This window comes from Microtus ochrogaster, chromosome 4, assembly GCF_000317375.1.
Source record: "Microtus ochrogaster isolate Prairie Vole_2 chromosome 4, MicOch1.0, whole genome shotgun sequence".
NCBI classification, from domain to species: domain Eukaryota; kingdom Metazoa; phylum Chordata; class Mammalia; order Rodentia; family Cricetidae; genus Microtus; species Microtus ochrogaster.
Genome location: NC_022011.1, coordinates 88,364,597 through 88,383,060, shown reverse-complemented (window position 1 = coordinate 88,383,060; position 18,464 = coordinate 88,364,597). Strand labels below are relative to the sequence as shown.

The 18,464-nt window shown below is 40.5% G+C and overlaps 1 protein-coding gene across 2 annotated transcripts in view; it reads left to right on the top strand.

The window, feature by feature from the left end:
- The window catches only part of Cerkl (ceramide kinase like), a 112,152-nt gene that overhangs the window by 30,437 nt on the left and 63,251 nt on the right, over positions 1-18,464 (top strand). For both annotated transcript variants that reach the window (XR_003376848.1, XM_005346631.3), the window contains exon 2: positions 12,651-12,893. Coding sequence is in view for 1 of the 2 variants with exons in the window: in XM_005346631.3 (XP_005346688.1) it covers positions 12,651-12,893 (243 nt within the window). In the remaining variant the exon portion in view is untranslated. The remainder of the gene's footprint in view (positions 1-12,650; positions 12,894-18,464) is intronic.

Here is an 18,464-nt window from a genome sequence, read left to right as displayed (position 1 = left end):
TTTTTTGAAACTTTATTTCTTATTTCACATTATGGGAGAGCACTTTGTTTTGGGGAGATATAAGCAAACATTCATGTAGTGTTACTAGTATTACAGGAAAAAGTAAAAGCAAACACTAAATGTAAGCAGCAAGTCGGCATGCAGGTTTTAATGTGAGGTCAATATTTTGAAGGCATTATTTCTGATTGCAGTGGCTGATATTTAGTAGTGTTCTTGTTAGTGAAATGAAAGCCTCTTTAGCCACACAGGCACAGGTGGGCATCTTGGTAGCAAGCCGCATGCTGTGTGACACATGGCACAGCCCCACATGGGGGAAAAGAGCATGCAGCTTGAGCAAGGAGTCATTTTATGGCTACTTCCCTGTAGATTTGTGGTTTCCCTTTTTTTTCTTTTTCATAAAAAGTCATTATCCAAGAGAGTTAAATAATATAACACAAATTTTAATGTTTATTATTATGTCTTTAAAGTAGTCGAGACCTAAGTCCTAGACCCTATTTAGAAAGCAAGAGTTTGCCCAGCAGCCCCTCGCTATCTATATAAATAATACTTTTGATTCTGTCCTTTATAATGTTGGCACCCTGCGCATATTAGATGTAATCAGGGCTGAAAGGAAACTTGAATCCATCTGGAAGCAATAAACTTTTCTGAAAGACTGCACAGTGTTATTTAATCCTGCGACTTCTCACTGTGAGTGAAATTAAGGTTTGATGCAGTTCTGTCATATTGTATTGATATCAAATTTATCTCTCTAAAAAAACCGACAGTAGCGTCACAGCCCAGAGGAGAAGCAGGCTTGCTGAGACCCTGTCAGCCATTTTATGCTCTTCACTTGCTACCCAGCCCAGCTAAACATGTACAATACGTGATCTGGAGGATCTGCTTTCTTTAAAACACCCCACCTTATCGAGCAATATCCCCCTGCTTCTATCTTTAGTGTTAGCCTCTTGTGCTGTGTGATCAAGCTGATATAAAAGACTTGCAGAAAAATCTATTTTAAAGCCATTTTTTTTTTTAGTGGAACACATATTGTATAAATACCGTGCATGGAGGATTAAGTTAAAAACATCAAACTTATTTTTAACAGTACGTTCTTTAAATTTTTAAGTACTCTTCAAAGGAAGAAATTGAGCTCTGGCTTTATTCCGAAATGACTTTGAAACCGTGATTATATTTCAAATGTGAAAGTAAGGAGCAGCATGTTTCTTGTAGATAAGAGCCTAGATTATACCAATTTGTTACTAGCTTAATGTATGAAATTTATTTTAAAGTTTTTTATTAACATACATTTACTTAATTAAATCATATTTTTTAAATTTTTCTAGTTTAAAACCAGTTGTGATTGAAAATAAATAATTTAGAGTTCGCAAATTTGACTACATTTTATAGATAATTTTCTGGTCAGTTCTCTTCCTTAATGGACCATTCATATTGCATTTACTTGAGACTTTTTAAAATGTCAGAAACAAATCAAAACTCAGAAAAATTTGTCATTGATAAACTTTTAATGGTAGAAATGAAATAAAAGCTCATATCATGCCAATGTTTAGCATATCAAAAATAAATATGAACTTTGTCTTGACTATTAAGTTGGATTAAAAATAGCATGATAAGCTATAATCCAATTACTTCTCCCTTGCTGTGTTTCCTTAAATCTTAGGCTTGCAAATATTAATCAGGTAGTAAATAAATATTTTCAGATATTTTATATGATCATGGATTATGTGAATTCAATATTTGCTTTGGATGTTCAATGTATGTGGCTTCTAGAAATCTCTCTTTAATTTCTCTTCCTCCTTCCTGTCATCTACCACCTTAGCCACACAGAGGTCCATTTACCCACAGTTTTGCCTTGGCATTGGTGAAAGGGGCTCCTAAGAGCAGGTCTTAGGAGGCTGCATGCCTCTTTTTTAGCCTTTAACGCAGGGTCAGGATTTTGGCATCTTGCTCCTGGTCATTCTGGTTCATAGATGAACACCATTCTGGCTCGAAGTCCTGTCTTCTAGGTGGAAAATTTCTTCTATCTTTCTGGCAATGGTTCTGCTGTCTTCCAACAATTCAAATCTGCTTGTGAGGAGTCAAGTTGGCCGGAAGCAAATATTTAGCTATTCTAATAATTTTATGGGCTCAAATGATAGTCTCAAAAGTGAAATTACATGGAAGGGGGAAGGATAAGTCGAACCTTGCAGTGTTTTTAACTAGCAGGAGCATTGGGATAATAATATAAAAGGCTATATGAACTCCCTGTGAGTTCTGTAAGGCCAAGGGACAACTAGCTTGCACTAGCATCACATTGGTGGACACTAATGCCATAATTGAAAGCAAAGAAGGTGTGACTAGCTTGAGATCTTCCAGAAAGAAGAAGAGAAAATTGGCTTGGACTGTGGAATTAAAGTGTTGTCTTGGCTTAGCTCTAAGCCCATGTTCAGACCACCTTCCTCAAAATCCATTATAGTTTAAATGTAAAAGGTAGCCATGGGCACCTGTGTTTCAACTTGGTTCCCAGCTGGTGACACCGTTTGGGAAGGTTGGGGAACCTTTAGGAGGTGGGGCATACTTGGAGAAAGCAGGTCACTGGAGGACAATGGGAGGTCAGGATTGACGGTATTGCCCAGCTGGCTCTGTCCAGATGACACCTCTTTGCTTCCTGACTGTTGATCTGAAGCAGCTGAAATGTGGCATACCCCATACCTTCCTGTCGTCACGGCCTGCATTCTTCACAGTATGAGTCAAAACAAGCCTTACTTCCCCTGACTCGATCCTGCCAAGCATCAAGTAGCAGTGTTGATAAAGTAGATAGTACACACCCCAATAGAAGACATTATCATCGTTGTCCCAGATCCCAGGCTGGCAAGTTGAAGGGCAAAAACCCAAGGAACTCTAGCTCTTCTCAAACAGGTGGTTGACCATAAGGTCAAGTGAAAAAAAATAACAGCACTTCAATATGGAAAAGAAATATCTGGAATATAGTCAATGTCCAAAATGATCAAATGAAAGAATAAAGCCTTTGTGCTTGCCTTAAACTCCTGCATTCTAGTTTAGCTTAACTGTGGTATAAGTTTCGAGTCATTTGATTAGTGTAGAGAACAAGCACAGAAGGTGAACAGAATGCTGTCAATAGAAGCTGCTGTGTGACTCTTAGGTAGTTCTGGATTGGAGGATTTAGAAGGACTCGGCAGTGAAGGGTATTCCTGGGAATACTGACCTAATGTGCTTTGAGAGCTGGTTAATGTTTGAAGAGACTGGAGTCAAGAAGGCCTTCTGTTTGCCAGGAAATGAAGGAGCAAAGGTTCAGAGGCGGCCATGTGCATGGTGTGATTAGGATTCATTTGATCGCTGTGGCTATGCTCACAATCAGCATTTATTGGGAGGCTGACCTATTTCTGAAGCACTGGGCGAAGTACTGGGATACAGAAAGCACAGATGAGAACAGGCATGAACATCCTAGCAGAACAAGTCCTCTTGAGGCGCACAGAGAATCCGTCTGACAGGCATCTGGTGTGATATGAGTTACCAGCGTGTACAACCTGATAAACATATATGAACTGATAAGGCCAAGAATTAGCTTGATTATGAGATTAGAGTGGATCCATTAATTTCATATCTCCTGTGAATGGCTTTTGTAGAACCCTCCGCCCATGGACTTATCAGTGTTTCTATTAAGGGATCAAGATGGAAGTGACATAGGAAAAAATACAAGGGGACAGGAAGACAATAAGGTGAACAATCAATGGTCCCAGCAGAAATGGTCCATGTGCCCTTCTTGAAGTAATGACAATGTGTTGCGGGAGGTCCTCCCGCTCCTCCAGCCTATAGCTGCTGAGATATCAGCCCATTGGGGCATGGTCTCTCTCTCCCTTTAAAAAAGCAGCGACTTCCCTCTCCCCGCTCTCTCTCTCCCTGCTCCGCTGGCGACTAGACTTGCTTCCTGGTTGTGCAGAGGGCTGTGATCTATAAGTTTCCCCCTTTAAATAAATACCATCTTATTAATCATAATTCCCAACTGGTGTGGCATTGCTTGTGACTTACGACTCCAACAATGCCTGATTGTGTTGCATAAAATCATGCTATGAATCTGAAATAACTTGAAGTGTTATTATATTTCATCAGTTTTCATATATAAAAGAAACCTAAAAAAATCCAACAATAACAATAAAACTGTAGCTATTTAATACAAAAACAGATTAAAGCATGTTCTTCAGGTTGTGTCTTCTATGCGAATCAGGGGTTCTAAACTTTGATTTGGAGCAACGATAAATTATTGAAGACCACAATTTATGAGTTAGATCCACTGATTTTTTGTTATGTTATAAATAAAATACATTTTAAAATATTAACTAAAGGCCTGGGGGTATAGCTCAACAATGTTTGCCTGACATATGGAAGGCCCTAGATTGGATGATGCCCAGCATCACAGGAAAGAAATATGATAGTAGTAAGTCTACTATATATTAATATAAATAGAATACTTATTTAATTATTTAAGACATTTCTCCAAACAACACAATAGCCGTGCTACTCTTTGGACTGTCCTATAGCTTTGGGAGTCCCGTTAACATCTGGTGGGATAGGGAATGGCATTGGCTTCTCCCTCTTCTGCTTCAGTCTGTTGTGAGCATTTGTCTTGGTTGATGTGTTGAGGAAGATCCAGCTTCACTCAGGTGTAGGAAAGGAAATCACGTCCTATCCCCTGTAACCACCACTCTGAAACCACAGCCAACACACCGAGTACTGGCTTCTCAGCGGGGAGTTAGAGTGTGGAGTCACACCAGTTTCAATTAACTGATCTCATCCTGCTGTTTGAGCAGAGCAATTATTCATGCATGATTTTTTATAAAATGACCATTTGGAAAACTGACTCCTGTGTTAGAGTTTTAGGATCTTAATGCATTTTATTGTATATTACTTTTTAAAAGTCAAACATACTAATAATCCTTGTCAGTCTCTCCAGAAAATTCTGTTATGATGGGAAGCTGTAAAGCCCACATCTTTTAGAAAACTTGATATAAACTTTATATCAAGAAATAGCTTTAGCATAGAACATTGTGTGGGACTGGAGTCATAGCCGCAAAATCTTGTTTTTTATTATAGACACTTTCCGTTGTTTTCTTTGACTGGTTTTGTTCATTTTCCAGAGAACCCTGGGCAAATAGCTATGACCAAATGCTATAAGTCTTCCTTGTCAATGGTCTTTTGCTCAGCCTGGCCTTGAACTCTCCTAGCTAAAGATAATCTTCAATTTCTGGTACTACTACTACTGTCTCCACCTTCTGGGCGTTGGGATTACAAATGTGTACTCTGACACCTGATTATGTGCTTCTGTGGCCTAACCCAAGGAGGGCTTCCTATATGCCATGCAAGCGCTCTGTCCTCTGAGATACATTCCCGGTCAGTTGGTCTTTTTCATAGAGATGGTGTTCCCTGACTAATGGGGAGATCAGCCGCATCTTGGGTAGTGTCTGGGCTTCCCTGGAGAGAGCCATCCCTTTCGTTTGTGGCAGCGGTGCTTTGTATATACTTGGCATATGGGATTTAAACATTAATAAACAGCCTTCTTCCCCATCAAGGACCACTAGTGGAGGAGGTAGGTGATTATTAGTCAAAGTGAATGGTCTTGTCTGTGGTCTTGCGAGAAGCAGGTATCTAGTCAGCAGCTATTGCTTCTGCAATAGATGTCAACACGGCGGATGTGGGGAAGTGCCATCTTCAATAGCATAGAAATTCTCTTGTGTCTGTGCTTCCTATAAGTCTAAGCACCTCCAATATGTCTCTTATGAAAGGTCAAGAAAATTTAAATGTTTTTGTGTTGCAGAAATTTAGAGAAAACTGATCTCTCAGAATTGGCCAAGGTATCTGGAATGTGAATATACTTTATATCAAGAAATAGATTTAGCATAAAAGATTGTGTGGAATTAGAGTCATTGCCTAATATTTTATCCAATGCTATATTTTCTAATGCCAATGTTGTAATAATTATGATTAAATATAGACTGTCTTTTTAATTATTTCACTTCCTACAATGTGAGTCTTGTTCTGAATAAAGAATTGGCATGTTTATATGTATTTTAAAACCCAAACAACAAGAGAATATTTAAATTTCCTTGACTTTTCTTTAGTTCATTGTTAACTTGACGCGGAAATGCCTTTATAGTCTCGAATGTTTATAATCTTAAGAGATGTCTTTGAGGTGCTTACACTTGACTGAAATAAATGAGTGGAGGAAACCCAGAAGCAGGAACATCGTCATTAATATTAAATTTGATCTAGTGAAAATGTGAGATTGGTAGCGGATTGGAAATCTGTTTTTCTCTCAAAATAAGATGAAAGTTTCTGTATCTGTTTACTAGACAGAAATGCTAGCTCTCCAAATTCGCATTTTGATATGCGGGCGTGTTTAGGGGCTCTGAGCGTCTCTGCTAACAAATCCTTTGCCACATTCTCCAGGGCAGCAATGCACTGAGGCAGGTTTTCAGCTGACGACAGGGTCGGCCCTATTTGTCTAAACCCTAGTTTAACCTGATTATTAACAATTACGTTGTGTTTTCTTCTTACAATTAGAGTGTCTTCAAATTTATTGGTCCCTTGCTTCACAGATTTATCTCAGTATGTGGTGTATTCAAACAGAATTTTGTATTTTTAATTAGGGGATTAGATAAGTAATTCTGAAGAGCCAAGAAAAAAAAAAAAACCAAACCAAAAAACCTGTTAGGTGGCATCATATTGCCCACAATAATGACGGTGTGCGTCCAGGGTGCTGTGCGGGAGCCATCTATCCAGCAGGCTGGGGGTTTTCGTTTTGTTTTGTTTTTTAGGCAGCGTTTTAAAAAGTGGACATGTGGGAGAACTGGGACCACAATTAGCACCAGGCAGAGAAGCCCAGCTCTAATCCTGTTTACGGTCCGCATCAGGCAGATGTGCCAAGATTGATGCTGACAAGCCCCGGGCTTACAGTAATATTTTTAAAAGTGCCACTCACTGTCCTATTTTTGTTAAACCTTTGCTCGGTATCCTCGAGTATCATGGGGCTGTGCCCTCCTTACTGGCCTCTGTAACCCACTTTGAGCAGGTTCTGCTCTGCTCTCATGGTGACAGGGTAACCTGCCAGGAAAGGTTACCTTTATTCCTGTAATTAAATTGGCTCCCCCTCCCCCCCAAGAAGATACAATAGGAAGTGGGCACTGAATTAAATAAATAGCATGCTATCCAATAGACGCATACTTAAATCCCTGGCAAGAACAGATGGTCCCAGTATCTCTGTAAGTAATACCAGAGGACAGTTAGTGTTCTGAAGCGGCTAGCAACAACCAATACGATCCTAACGAGCCAATAGATTTCAAATAATAAGCCACATGCCACCAAGCAGAGCTGTCCGCGGTCTGTGAGGAGCTAACATGAGTAGCCTGAAAGCGATGCCTCTGAGATCATTTCCGTATTTGTGTCTCCTGAGGTCAAATGCGATTTCTAAAGTTTGACTCCAGAGTTTTCCCCGCAACAAAGGTACCACTTAAGGTGGAAGTCAAACTTATTTAAAACTCATGCCAAGAGACCAGCTGCTTTTTTCGGCTCTTCTCTCCTTTCTGGCTGTGTCAGGTTGTTCGTGGAAATACGGTTTTCACGTGTAATTATGAAAACGTTTGCTTTGGGTCAGAAACTGGCACTGTCCCAGGAGTGGCCAGAGTGAGTCAGCTCAGGCCCTTAGAAGAGGAGAATTCAAGCAGATTTCAGCCCTAACCCTCTTCATCCAACACTTAAAATAGCTTCCTTGTTTTCAGAAGCCTTTTTGTGATTCATCTGTAGAACAGAAGAAATCCACATCATTCTTAAAATAATCCTTGCAGAGATTCAGACAGGTGGTCAGTCTTTATTGAGTCGCGACTTCCTTCCGCAACATAAAGATTTGTCGTCTTTTGTTCTTTACTTGTGTTTGTTATAAGTATCCGTGTAACCTGAGAGTGTCCAAAGGGTGTCCTGGAGTAGCAGCTGAGGAACAATAATGACCTAAGATTTTCAGTTCAGCCCAGCAGATAATCTCCAGAACCTTTAGCCTTTCCTAAGGCTAGCCCGAGGGCTTTCCACTGGGTTCTGGGAGAGACCTTCATTAACCTCACTTCTAAAGCTGGTAGGTTTATGGCTTATAGCTTACAAACTTTAACAAATAAAAAGGTACAGCTAAACACCACCCACTTTGATGGTAAAACATTTAGGCTGGAGCCTGAAGATAAAAAAACATTTAAAAGCCAAGAATACCAACATGCTTTTTAGAACTCCTTTCTACTGGGAAGGCTAAATTGTAATTGTGCTATAGTCTTTTGCTGCATCGACGTGTTCCTATCACATTCTATTTATTGCACATTTAAATTGTTTCCAAGTTTTATCTAAACAACACTTGGGGGAGCTTTCGTTTACTTCAGTTGTGTTTATTATTTATTCTTTTGGAATAAATTCTGAAAAATAAAATTTCTGATTAAAACCATGCATTTTCCCTCCCTCCCTCCCCCATTCCCTCCTTCCTTCCCTTCTCCTCTCTCCCCCTTCTTCCATCAGGGAGCATGTGTGAGGGTGTCAGCAGGAGGGCAGGGGACAATTTTCAGGAGTTGCTCCATCAGGAGTTGCTCAGAATTTGTTGACAGCCTTGGAGGCAAGCCTCTTTTCCCACTGAGCCACCATGCCCCCAATTTTTTTTTTCCTTTTCTACGCTTAAGATTACATGTCCTGCTGTTTGCTGGAAGGCAAATCTAATGAAAATTTATAAGAAAAACTCAACCTCATGTTCCTGATCTTATCGCTCTTAAAAGGTGACTGATGTTCACTATTTCCTGTGGCTATTTCTTCCATTCTTTGTGAGTATTATGTAAATGGGATCAAGCCCCACCCCCTACTCACACACAACTGTGTAATTTGCTTTTATTGCAAGCACTCATTCTTCTTAGCATCACTGTCTTTTGGGATGGGGACACAACAATGAAACCTGTTCAGTTAAGAGCTACTGAAGGCAGCCATGATTCCATCAACCATCCTCCAACTGGCGGATGCTACTGTGGCCTTAGATACTTTTGCTATTACGGGTACTGCGGCAATTAACATTTGGAGATCTTTTGATAGGTTCTCCCAACATGTTCCCCAGCAGCTACCATTTGTGCCTTCTCACCATCACCAAGGCTGCTTCCCTTTATCTATACCATCACCCACCCTTACTTTTGATCCCATGCCAATCTAAAAGGCAGTGAGTGGTGTCTTGTTGTTTAAATTTGCATTTCTTTGATTACTAATGAGGTTGAACTTTTTCATATGTTTGCTGGTCGATTCGCATTCCTTCTTTTGTGGAATGCCTGCTTGAGTCTTTTATGTAATTTTCCATGAAAGCATTGCAAATATCTCTCTTTGGCCTTTGCTCTCTTTGTGACTTTTCTTTATGAATCCTTGGGACTTTTAAAGTGATTAAATAATTTTTAGGTCAGCTAGCTTGATCTAACTGTCTTGGTATACTTGACACATTTCAAACTTAAGGTTATATAAATTTCTAACCTAGAAATATTGCGATAAATTATTGGATAGCGCTCTGTTTCTTCAAATGATTGGTAAGTTCTCGACCACCTTTCCCTCGTTTCCACTTAGTTTGGATCCACCACTATTGCCACATTAGTGAATTTTCAAGTGCACAGACATATTTTTCTGGCCCACTTGTTTCTCTTTCTAGAATGGAAAAGATTGCCATTCCACAAATGACACCTGCCAGGGCAGGCAGTTGTCTTCCTTGAAGAAGCCTTTTCTCGCTAACGAAGTCTGCTCTCCCAAGAGAACTTGCACATCATTTGAGTTGGTTCCTTGCTCATCCAAACATAAAAATGTCTACTGAGATTCTTGGCTAAAGTTGTATGATAAATATTCTTGAAGGGAGATAGTAGACCTGCAAGATATGTAATCTTGGAACTTGCCATAGCTCCCGCTACTCAGTTTGTCTTCCAGTCAGTTTTGAATGGCTTCCCTTCTTCCTTCAATTCTGGCATCAATTGTTGCTAACTTATTCAGAGTACAAGATGCTAATTTGTATGCAATTTCTTTCTTCCTCATACGTGTTTTTGGATATAGACATATGTCTGCATTTTTCATTATGTCTACAGATTCAGTTGATTCTTTGGAATCTTGTAAGTCCATTGTGTTCTAGCCTAAAATGCAGTTGGAGTCCTCCCTCTCCCTCCTTAGTCAGCTATGTCTTTTTCTTTATGTCCTAAGCAGTTAGCCAGAAAGTCTAGATAATCAGAAGTAGCAAAGGTGATGATAGACAGTCTTTGTGTTTGTGTGCTTTCAAATGTCTAGCTTTAATTTTCCAAACATTAATGCAGATGCATATAGCCTACAGAAATGAAAGTTACACAAGGTCCTTTATCTTTGACATGTGAACAATCCATCCCGAGCATGGCAGTGTGAGAAGTCTCTGCTTGAGGAAAGTCCTCCTGAATGACGGAGGATGTTTGGTGGGCATCTGAAGAAAAGTGTGTGAGTGTGTGTGTGTGTGTGAATGACTTCACGTCTAACAGGCTCACTCTGCTGATCAGTTTGGGTGGCGACTGTCGTCATATGGTTTCTTACTTTCTATGACATATAATGTCTGGATGCTTAGAGAAAAGGCATTGGCACTGATACAGTGAGTGTGTTGATTAAGTCACCAAAAGATTGGAGCACTAGACTGCAGCCAGACCAGAAACCTGAGCTTTCTAAGAGTGACAGGTTTGAAAAATGAACTTTTCGTTTGCCTGATCCTTCTGCCTAATTATGGAGAAAAGGCATTTTCTTCTCCATTTTTCTCTCCAGGAGCTTGCATGTGCTCGCTGACAGTCAGGCTATATTTTATTTGGTGGTTAGGAGATGAGGTCACCATTCTTGATGAAGCTTAGAAAGCAGTCTTGGCAATTAAACCTGCAGAACACATACACCTGTCTTCATTGGAGAGTTTCTTCCCAGGTTGCAGGAAGCCCTGACACCGAAGAGCGTCAGCCTTTCTCTGCCCTTTGCTGCTTCAGCAGCCCTGCCCTTCCTGTGTGCTAGCTCTCCTCACGTTTCCTCCTATACCCGATCGTACGCACACACGCACATACGTGCGTCTTTGTATATGCTATTATGTGGGGTTGGCTGTTGGAGATACTGGATGTTTTAATGTGCCCATGAATGCCCTCACATGTCTGACTTACTGGGAACAGTGTGGCTCCTCCAAGGCTTGCTTTTCAGCCTTGTTAAGAGAACCCCAGCAGCCTGCAATCAAGCATTGATGAGAAACTCTTCTAAATGCTGTCCCCATGCCCCGTGGATATCTGTGTTCTGCTACTTTGCCTGGTAGGGACACCTGTGTGATTTCTGAGCCTTATGAACTTAGTCTCTCTAGTAGCTAGCTCTTCCTCCTCTGGCCTTCCGCACAGTGCAAGGCAATTCCTGGCTCAGGCCAGAGCTCCGCGCTGCTGCAGTCCTCTACAACGTTCTTGGATGCAGTGTGGTCCCTGTGATCTGTGATCAGCTTGGCCCTTGTGAAGCACTAACTCCTGTTCAACCAAGGCTGTGACCATAAGCCCCACTACTGCCCTCTCTCCTGTCCTGTGGCTGGAAACCCTGCCAGACACTATGATGTACGGTGTCCACTCTAAGGGACAGCCTTATGTGCACTCTAATTGTTTCAAGCCAGTCTCTGCTATTCTTTACTGTCTGACATAGTTGTGTTTCAAAGTATAAATCCATTCTCCTGTAAGGGCTCATTTACCACAGTTGTTTTCTGATTCACGGTCAGAGGTGAACCTAAAAAAATTTAAGACATGTACTTTTAATTTCTTAAAAAATTATTTATTTTATTTTGCGTGTATAAATGTTTTGCCTACATACCTATGTATAGAAGCTGCATGTATGCCTGAGGCCCATAAAAGCCTGAACAGGATGTGGGAGCTCTTGGGACTGGAGCCGAGGACTTGTGAATTCTCTACAAGAGCATCAGAGTCTGTTCTTTTCTGAGACACATCTCCAACACCGTGTGCTTTTTACCTTTAAATAAAATTTAAAGCTAGCATACAAAGTCATATGTATATGTGTGTGTGTGTGTGTGTGTGTGCGTGCGCGCACGCGCAAATATAAGTATATGGTATACTTTATTCTCATTCATGGCTCCCCAGTATCTCTCTTCATCCCCTCTACCATCCTCTTGCCGTCTCTTGCTCCCCCCTAAACCGCTCTTTTCTGCTTTCATGTCATAGGCACATTTAAAGGCCTTTCCTCTGCTTTAACAAGCCATCAGAGACTCGTGTGCACGAGCAAAGTCTGTGTTTTTCACCTTTTCAGTATTAGGAATCACTGTCATGCTACTAATTTTTTACTAAAAGGTTGCTTTGTCTATGGTTATTTGTACGTTTGTTTATACATTGGGCATTTTTAAGATTCTGAAGGTCATAAGCCTTGTGTGACAGAGACTCTGTGCCATGCACTTCAGGTTTTCATTATCTTTGAGGAAATTGATTTTTCATCTCTCTAATTTCTAACTCATGCCGAGACTGAGGTTGAAAAAAAAGGCAAAAGCGTAAAATTCCAAGTGATTAAAATTCTGCGGGTTTCAGACATTCTTATACACTTGAAATAGGGAAGCAACGGTTTTGACTGAGAGCTTAATCTCTCTTTAGGAGGTTCCAAGTGTCACCCACCAGGCAGGGAAGAGTCCATAGAACTGGAAGGCATATTTTCCGTGAAGCTGAAGCGGCGCTGCTCTGTGAAGCAGTCGGGCCAAGGCACGCTCCTGGGTATCACCCTTTTCATCTGCATGAAGGAGCAGCCAAACAAGCTAAAGGATTCTACGCTTGATCTTATCAACTTGAGTGAAGACCACTGCGACATATGGTTCAGAGAGTTCAAGAAAATTCTGGAAGGTACGTACCCGTCACGGGAATTTTCACTGAACATGGTCTTCATTGATGCAGGTGAGTCCCATCTCATGTCAGGGGCTGGAGAGGTGGCGTCACACGGTGGCTCACAACCATCTGTAACTCCTGTTCCATGTGATCTGAGTCCATGAGCACCGGGGACATACATGATACAGACATACATGCAGGCCAAACACCCATAAAACATAAAATAAGAATTTAAAATCAGAAGTTATTGTTCTGGGCAAAAGGAACGTTTGATTGCCATGGGGTGCCTTTCTGTCTCCTGTTTGTTGTTTTCGTCACGAGGGGACCGTGTGTCTTGCCAAGTGGTTTTTATAATGTCAGGTAAGAAAAATCATAATTTTCTCTGTATTTTGTTGATATGATTGGCATAGTGCAGTGATTGATAATTGTGTATTTAGCCATCCTTGCATTCAAGAATAAATCTCACTTTATCATGGCATAGAATTCTTTTAAATATGCTATTGAATTAATTTGGTAAAACTTTGTTAAAGAATTCTTCCCCCAAGTATCCATAAAAGGTATTACCTTTAGATTTTTAATAGTATAATTGTCTGATTTGGGCAGCTGAATAATCCTGGTCTTATAAAATGAATTCTAAATTAACTTCCGAAGAACCCCACTTATGGAGTTTTAGTAATCTGAAGTAAGACAGATACTTATTTTATTTATGTGTATGGGTGCTTCGTCTACAGGCGTATCTGTGCACCCTGTGTATGGAGAGGCATTGGAGCCTCTGGGACGGCGGTTATCTTGACCACTGAGCCATTCCCTAAAAAGTTTGTAAATAATTTAATTGTGTTTTAAAATTTTATTTTTTGATGTGGATATATCTGCCATAGTACATATGTGGAGACCAGGCAACAAGAACTCTGTGGAGTTAACTCTCTCTTCCTACTTTCCTGTGGGCACTGGATCTTGAACTCTGGTGGTCAGGTTTCCAGGGCACGCCCTGCTTCCTGCTGACGCCCCTTTCCAGCCCTGTGAGTTATTTTTAGAAGGATCTGCATTGCCCTAATTCACATTTCTGTTGAGCTTCTTTTAGAACTAACTTGCCTCGTATCCACACATTGCTAGCAAAGTGTATTTATGTGTTGGGCATATGAAAATATATTTTCTAAAAAGATCATCTGCAATTTGCTACGTGTTTTCCTCGCTGAGAGCTGCCTAGCTTTAGGTAGATTTTTCTGAGGTAATGCCCGAGTATGTTCATGAGGGCATGGCAAGTAAGGGGTCAAATGTGTTTGAAATTTTGAAGTGACTTTTTTTTTTTTTTGTATCTGGGATGCTAGACGTCTTAAATATCGTGCACTTCAGATGTATAGACTTTACCTAATTAAAAGGTCTCATTTGGAGATTAGAGATTGTTTTCTCATTGATCCATCAGATTTAGCAGTGCAGAAGCAGCTGGGGTAGTTGTTGCAGTTTGGGGTTGGATGACAGTGCTGGATAGCAGACAGAAAGCAGGTCCTGGTGACATCAGGAGCTTCCAGCCTCAACAGCGCTGAGCCAGAATATCATAGGGGTCCCACTGGCCCATGATGGATAGCTGCTACACATTTGCTCATGACTGATGAGGCTGGGAGAGTCGGCTCCCTCATCAGTTCCTTTGGGGTCTTTAGAGGACCTGCCTTTCAAAAGGACAGGAGCATACATAGGACAGTGTTCAGCTCATCTCTACAAACAGACAAAAAGTGTGTTTGTAACTAGAAAAAAATAATCCATTGTAATAAGTTATTTTTTTCAAAGCCGTATTTAGATTTCAATTAAATTTATTAACACTAGTAGGTATTCCGGAGGCTTGGACAGTCAATAAATTAAGAATGTATTATTTGCATAGGAAAGTGAACCTCTTCCTTGTGCTGAAGGTCTGAGAAATCTCCCAGAGGGCTTATGAAGAGCTGGCTGGGGCAGATTCAATATATCTTAACCCATAAAGTCAACAGCAAGCCAGCAGAGGAGATCTGAGCAAACCTCAATTTGGTAAATGCAATGTTATAGGAGTAGAGAGACTTGTCACAACCCAAACAAAATACCTCTGAAAACACTGTCCAAATATTTAGTTTAATGAATGATGTTTTGTCTTGATCTAGGGTTAAAAATCTAGCGAAATTCCAGAGATGAATAAAGTACACATCTTGCCAAACGTCCTCTGGGGATCTCACTTTGAACTTTTGATTTAGATAAGAGAAGGGAACAGTGAGATAATTAATATAGGCTCATTTTCTCTGGCTTTCTCCTGAAGTGCAAAATTATTTTGCTCATTGAAAGCAAATAGATTGACTTCTAAACACCAACCAACGCAGACAATAAGGGTTGAAAGCCTCTGGTGACAGTGAAAGAAGCTAAAGGAGATGTCATCTAGGGACCCAGAGTGTCCTGTAGGGGTCGGCTTCTCATCCCATCGGAGGTAGTCTGGGTCATCTCCAGTGGCACAGGGCATGTCTGAGGCTGCAAAGCTCTCTTGCCAGTTATATCATTCCAGATCTCCCCTTTCCAGCTTAGAGTCTAATGGCTTCACATCCTTCTTAATATCTATATAATTCAAGACTGTATTAAACTGTTTGTCAGCTGAGAATGAAATCCAGGTGGCTCCAATCTTCTTCTGTGAGTGGCAGAAACCCTGTCTCCTTTCAGGCAGAGGACTAAGGTCTGCTGCCCAGCTCCTCCTGATCTTTCCTTGGACTTAGGTCTCTTTGCCTTATATCCAACCTTCCTGCTTCTTGACACAGTGCTTGAGTTTTGGCAGAGAGAGATTGCTCATTTCTTATGCCCCTGCCCAGTACTCCCTACCTAAAGAGGGCTTTTTTGTATGTGTGTGCGTGTGTGTAGAAAATTTGAGAGGTGACAAAGATTTTGCATATCAAATATATATATATATATATATATATAACTTTCAGGTGAATATTAGACAACCATATTTTAATTCCAAGGACAAAGTTCTTTCTTCTAACTGGGTCTGCTTGTAAAAACAAGTCAGTCTTGAAAATGGCATTGAATTAAAAAATATTTTGAATTTTGTCTTGATTGAACAAGAAGACTTTTTCTTTTATTGCCAGACTTACACCTTTTTCCATCTATTTTTCTAAGGAGAAAAACATGGAGACATTCAAGCCTCAAGTGGGTGGTCTTCTCGTCTTAATTAATCTAACAATTACAGTTTTATATAGTTATGACACTGTTATTTCTAAATATGAACAGTTATGCTTGGAATCCAAGCAAGCAATAAGATGTGATAATTTTTAAGGGAAAGTTGGCAGCAGTAGCTGGAGGAAGAAAGCAATCTCAAAATACTCGAGATTTGAAAACTAATTAACATTGACTAAATAATTACAGGTTTATAAATATAAAAAGACACTTTTCTTTTATCTAAACGTCAATTAATTTCACTCTTGACCCTATTTTCTGAGTATAGTTGAGCACAGGATCTTTTAACTTTGTTTTATTTGTATTTTTTGAGACAAGGTGTGGATAGCTCACGCTAACCTTGAACTCAGATTCTTCATTTTGGAGCCTCCCCATTACAGGTGTGTGCCCAGGTTCTTTTTCAACTTCCGTCATAGAAAAGTTTTCATAATTTTACATCTAGCAAGCAATATACTTCATCCACACAACACAAATTCTGCACCAGACTCTGTGCTGTGTGTTGCAAACAAACAGAAAATTCAAAACCAAAAATAATGTGGGGTTGGAGAGATGTCTCCATGGTGAAGAGTGTGTACTGAGAACCTGAGTTCACTTCCCAGCACTCACACCAGCAGGCTCACAACTGCCTAGAATGATAGTTTCCAGGGATCTTGCCTCTGCTGACATCTGCCTTCAAGTGCACACAATGACCCTGCACCACCTGCAAATAAAAACCCACAGCTATGCACAGTAATAATAATGAGGAAAATTAAAAATGGAGATGTACTCCTCAAATTTTTCTTGCCGTGGAGACAGATAAGAGAATGTTGTTTTAAAACTGGATCAAACAACTAATAAATGGGACCTCCTGAAACTGAAAAGCTTCTGCAAGCAAAAGGATATGGTCAAGAAGACAAAACGGCAGCCTACAGAATGGGAAAAGATCTTCACCAACCCCACATCAGACAGAGGGCTGATCTCCAAAATATACAAAGAACTCAAGAAATTAGTCATCAAAAGAACAAATAATTTTTTTTAACTTTCTTTTTTTGTTATTTTTTTTGTTTATTTTATTTTTTTTAGTTGTTGTAAAAAAAAATTTCTGCCTCCTCCCCGTTTTCCATTTCCCTCCCCCACCTCGCACACATCGCCCCCTCCCCCCATTCCCCTACCCCTCTCTCCCCCCACTCCATTCCCCCTCCCTCTCGAGAATGAAGAGCAGTCCAGATTCCCTGCCCTGTGGGAAGTCCAAGGTCCTCCCACTTCTTTCCAGGACCAGGAAGGTGAGCATCCAAACAGGCTAGGCTCCCACAAAGCCAGTTCATGTATTAGGATCGAAACCTAGTGCCATTTTCCTTGGCTTCTCATCAGCCTTAATTGTCCGCCACATTCAGAAAGTCCGGTTTTATCCCATGCTTATTCAGTCCCAGTCCCGCTGGCCTTGGTGAGCTCCCAATAGATAAGTTCCACTGTCACAGTGGGTGGGTGCACCCCTCGTGGTCCTGACTTCCTTGCTCATGAAGAACAAATAATTTAACAAAATGAGGTACAAACCTAAACAGAGAACTCTCAGCAGAGGAATCTAAAATGGCTGAAAGACACTCAAGGAAATGCTCAACATCCTTAGTCATCAGAGAAATACAAATCAAAACAACTCTGAGATACCATCTTACATCTGTCAGGATGGCCAACATCAAAAACACTGATGACAGCTTATTCTGGAGAGGTTGTGGGGCAAAGGGAAAATGCCTACATTGCTGGTGGGAATGCAAACTGGTATAGCTGCTTTCGATATCAGTATGGTGATTTCTCAGAAAATTAAGAAACAACCTACTTCAAGACCCAGCAATACCACTTTTGGGTATATACCCAAAGGATGCTCAATCATACCACAAGGACATGTGCTCAACTATGTTTGTAGCAGCATTGTTTGTCATAGTCAGAACCTGGAAACAACCTAAATGCCCGTTGACCAAAGAATGGATATGAAAAACGTGGTACATTTACACAGCAGAAAAACATATAAAACAAAAAATATTTTGAAATTTGCAGGCAAATGGATGGATCTAGAAAACACCATATTGAGTAAAGTAACCCAGAACCAGAAAGACAAATACAATATGTATTCACTCATAAGTGGCTTTTAGACATAAAGCAAAGAAAACTAGCCTACAATTTATAATGTCAGAGAACCTAGACAGCAAAGAGGACCCTAAGAGAGACATACATGGATCTAATCTACATGGGAAGCAGAAAAAGACAAGCTCTCCTGAGTAAATTGGGAGCATGGGAATCATGGGAGGGGTTTGAAGGGGAGGGGAGAGGAAGGGAGAGGAGCAAAGAAAAATGTAGAGCTCAATAAAATCAATAAAAAAATAACTGGACCAAATGTGCAATGAAGACAACAAACAAACTCAAGCAAACTAT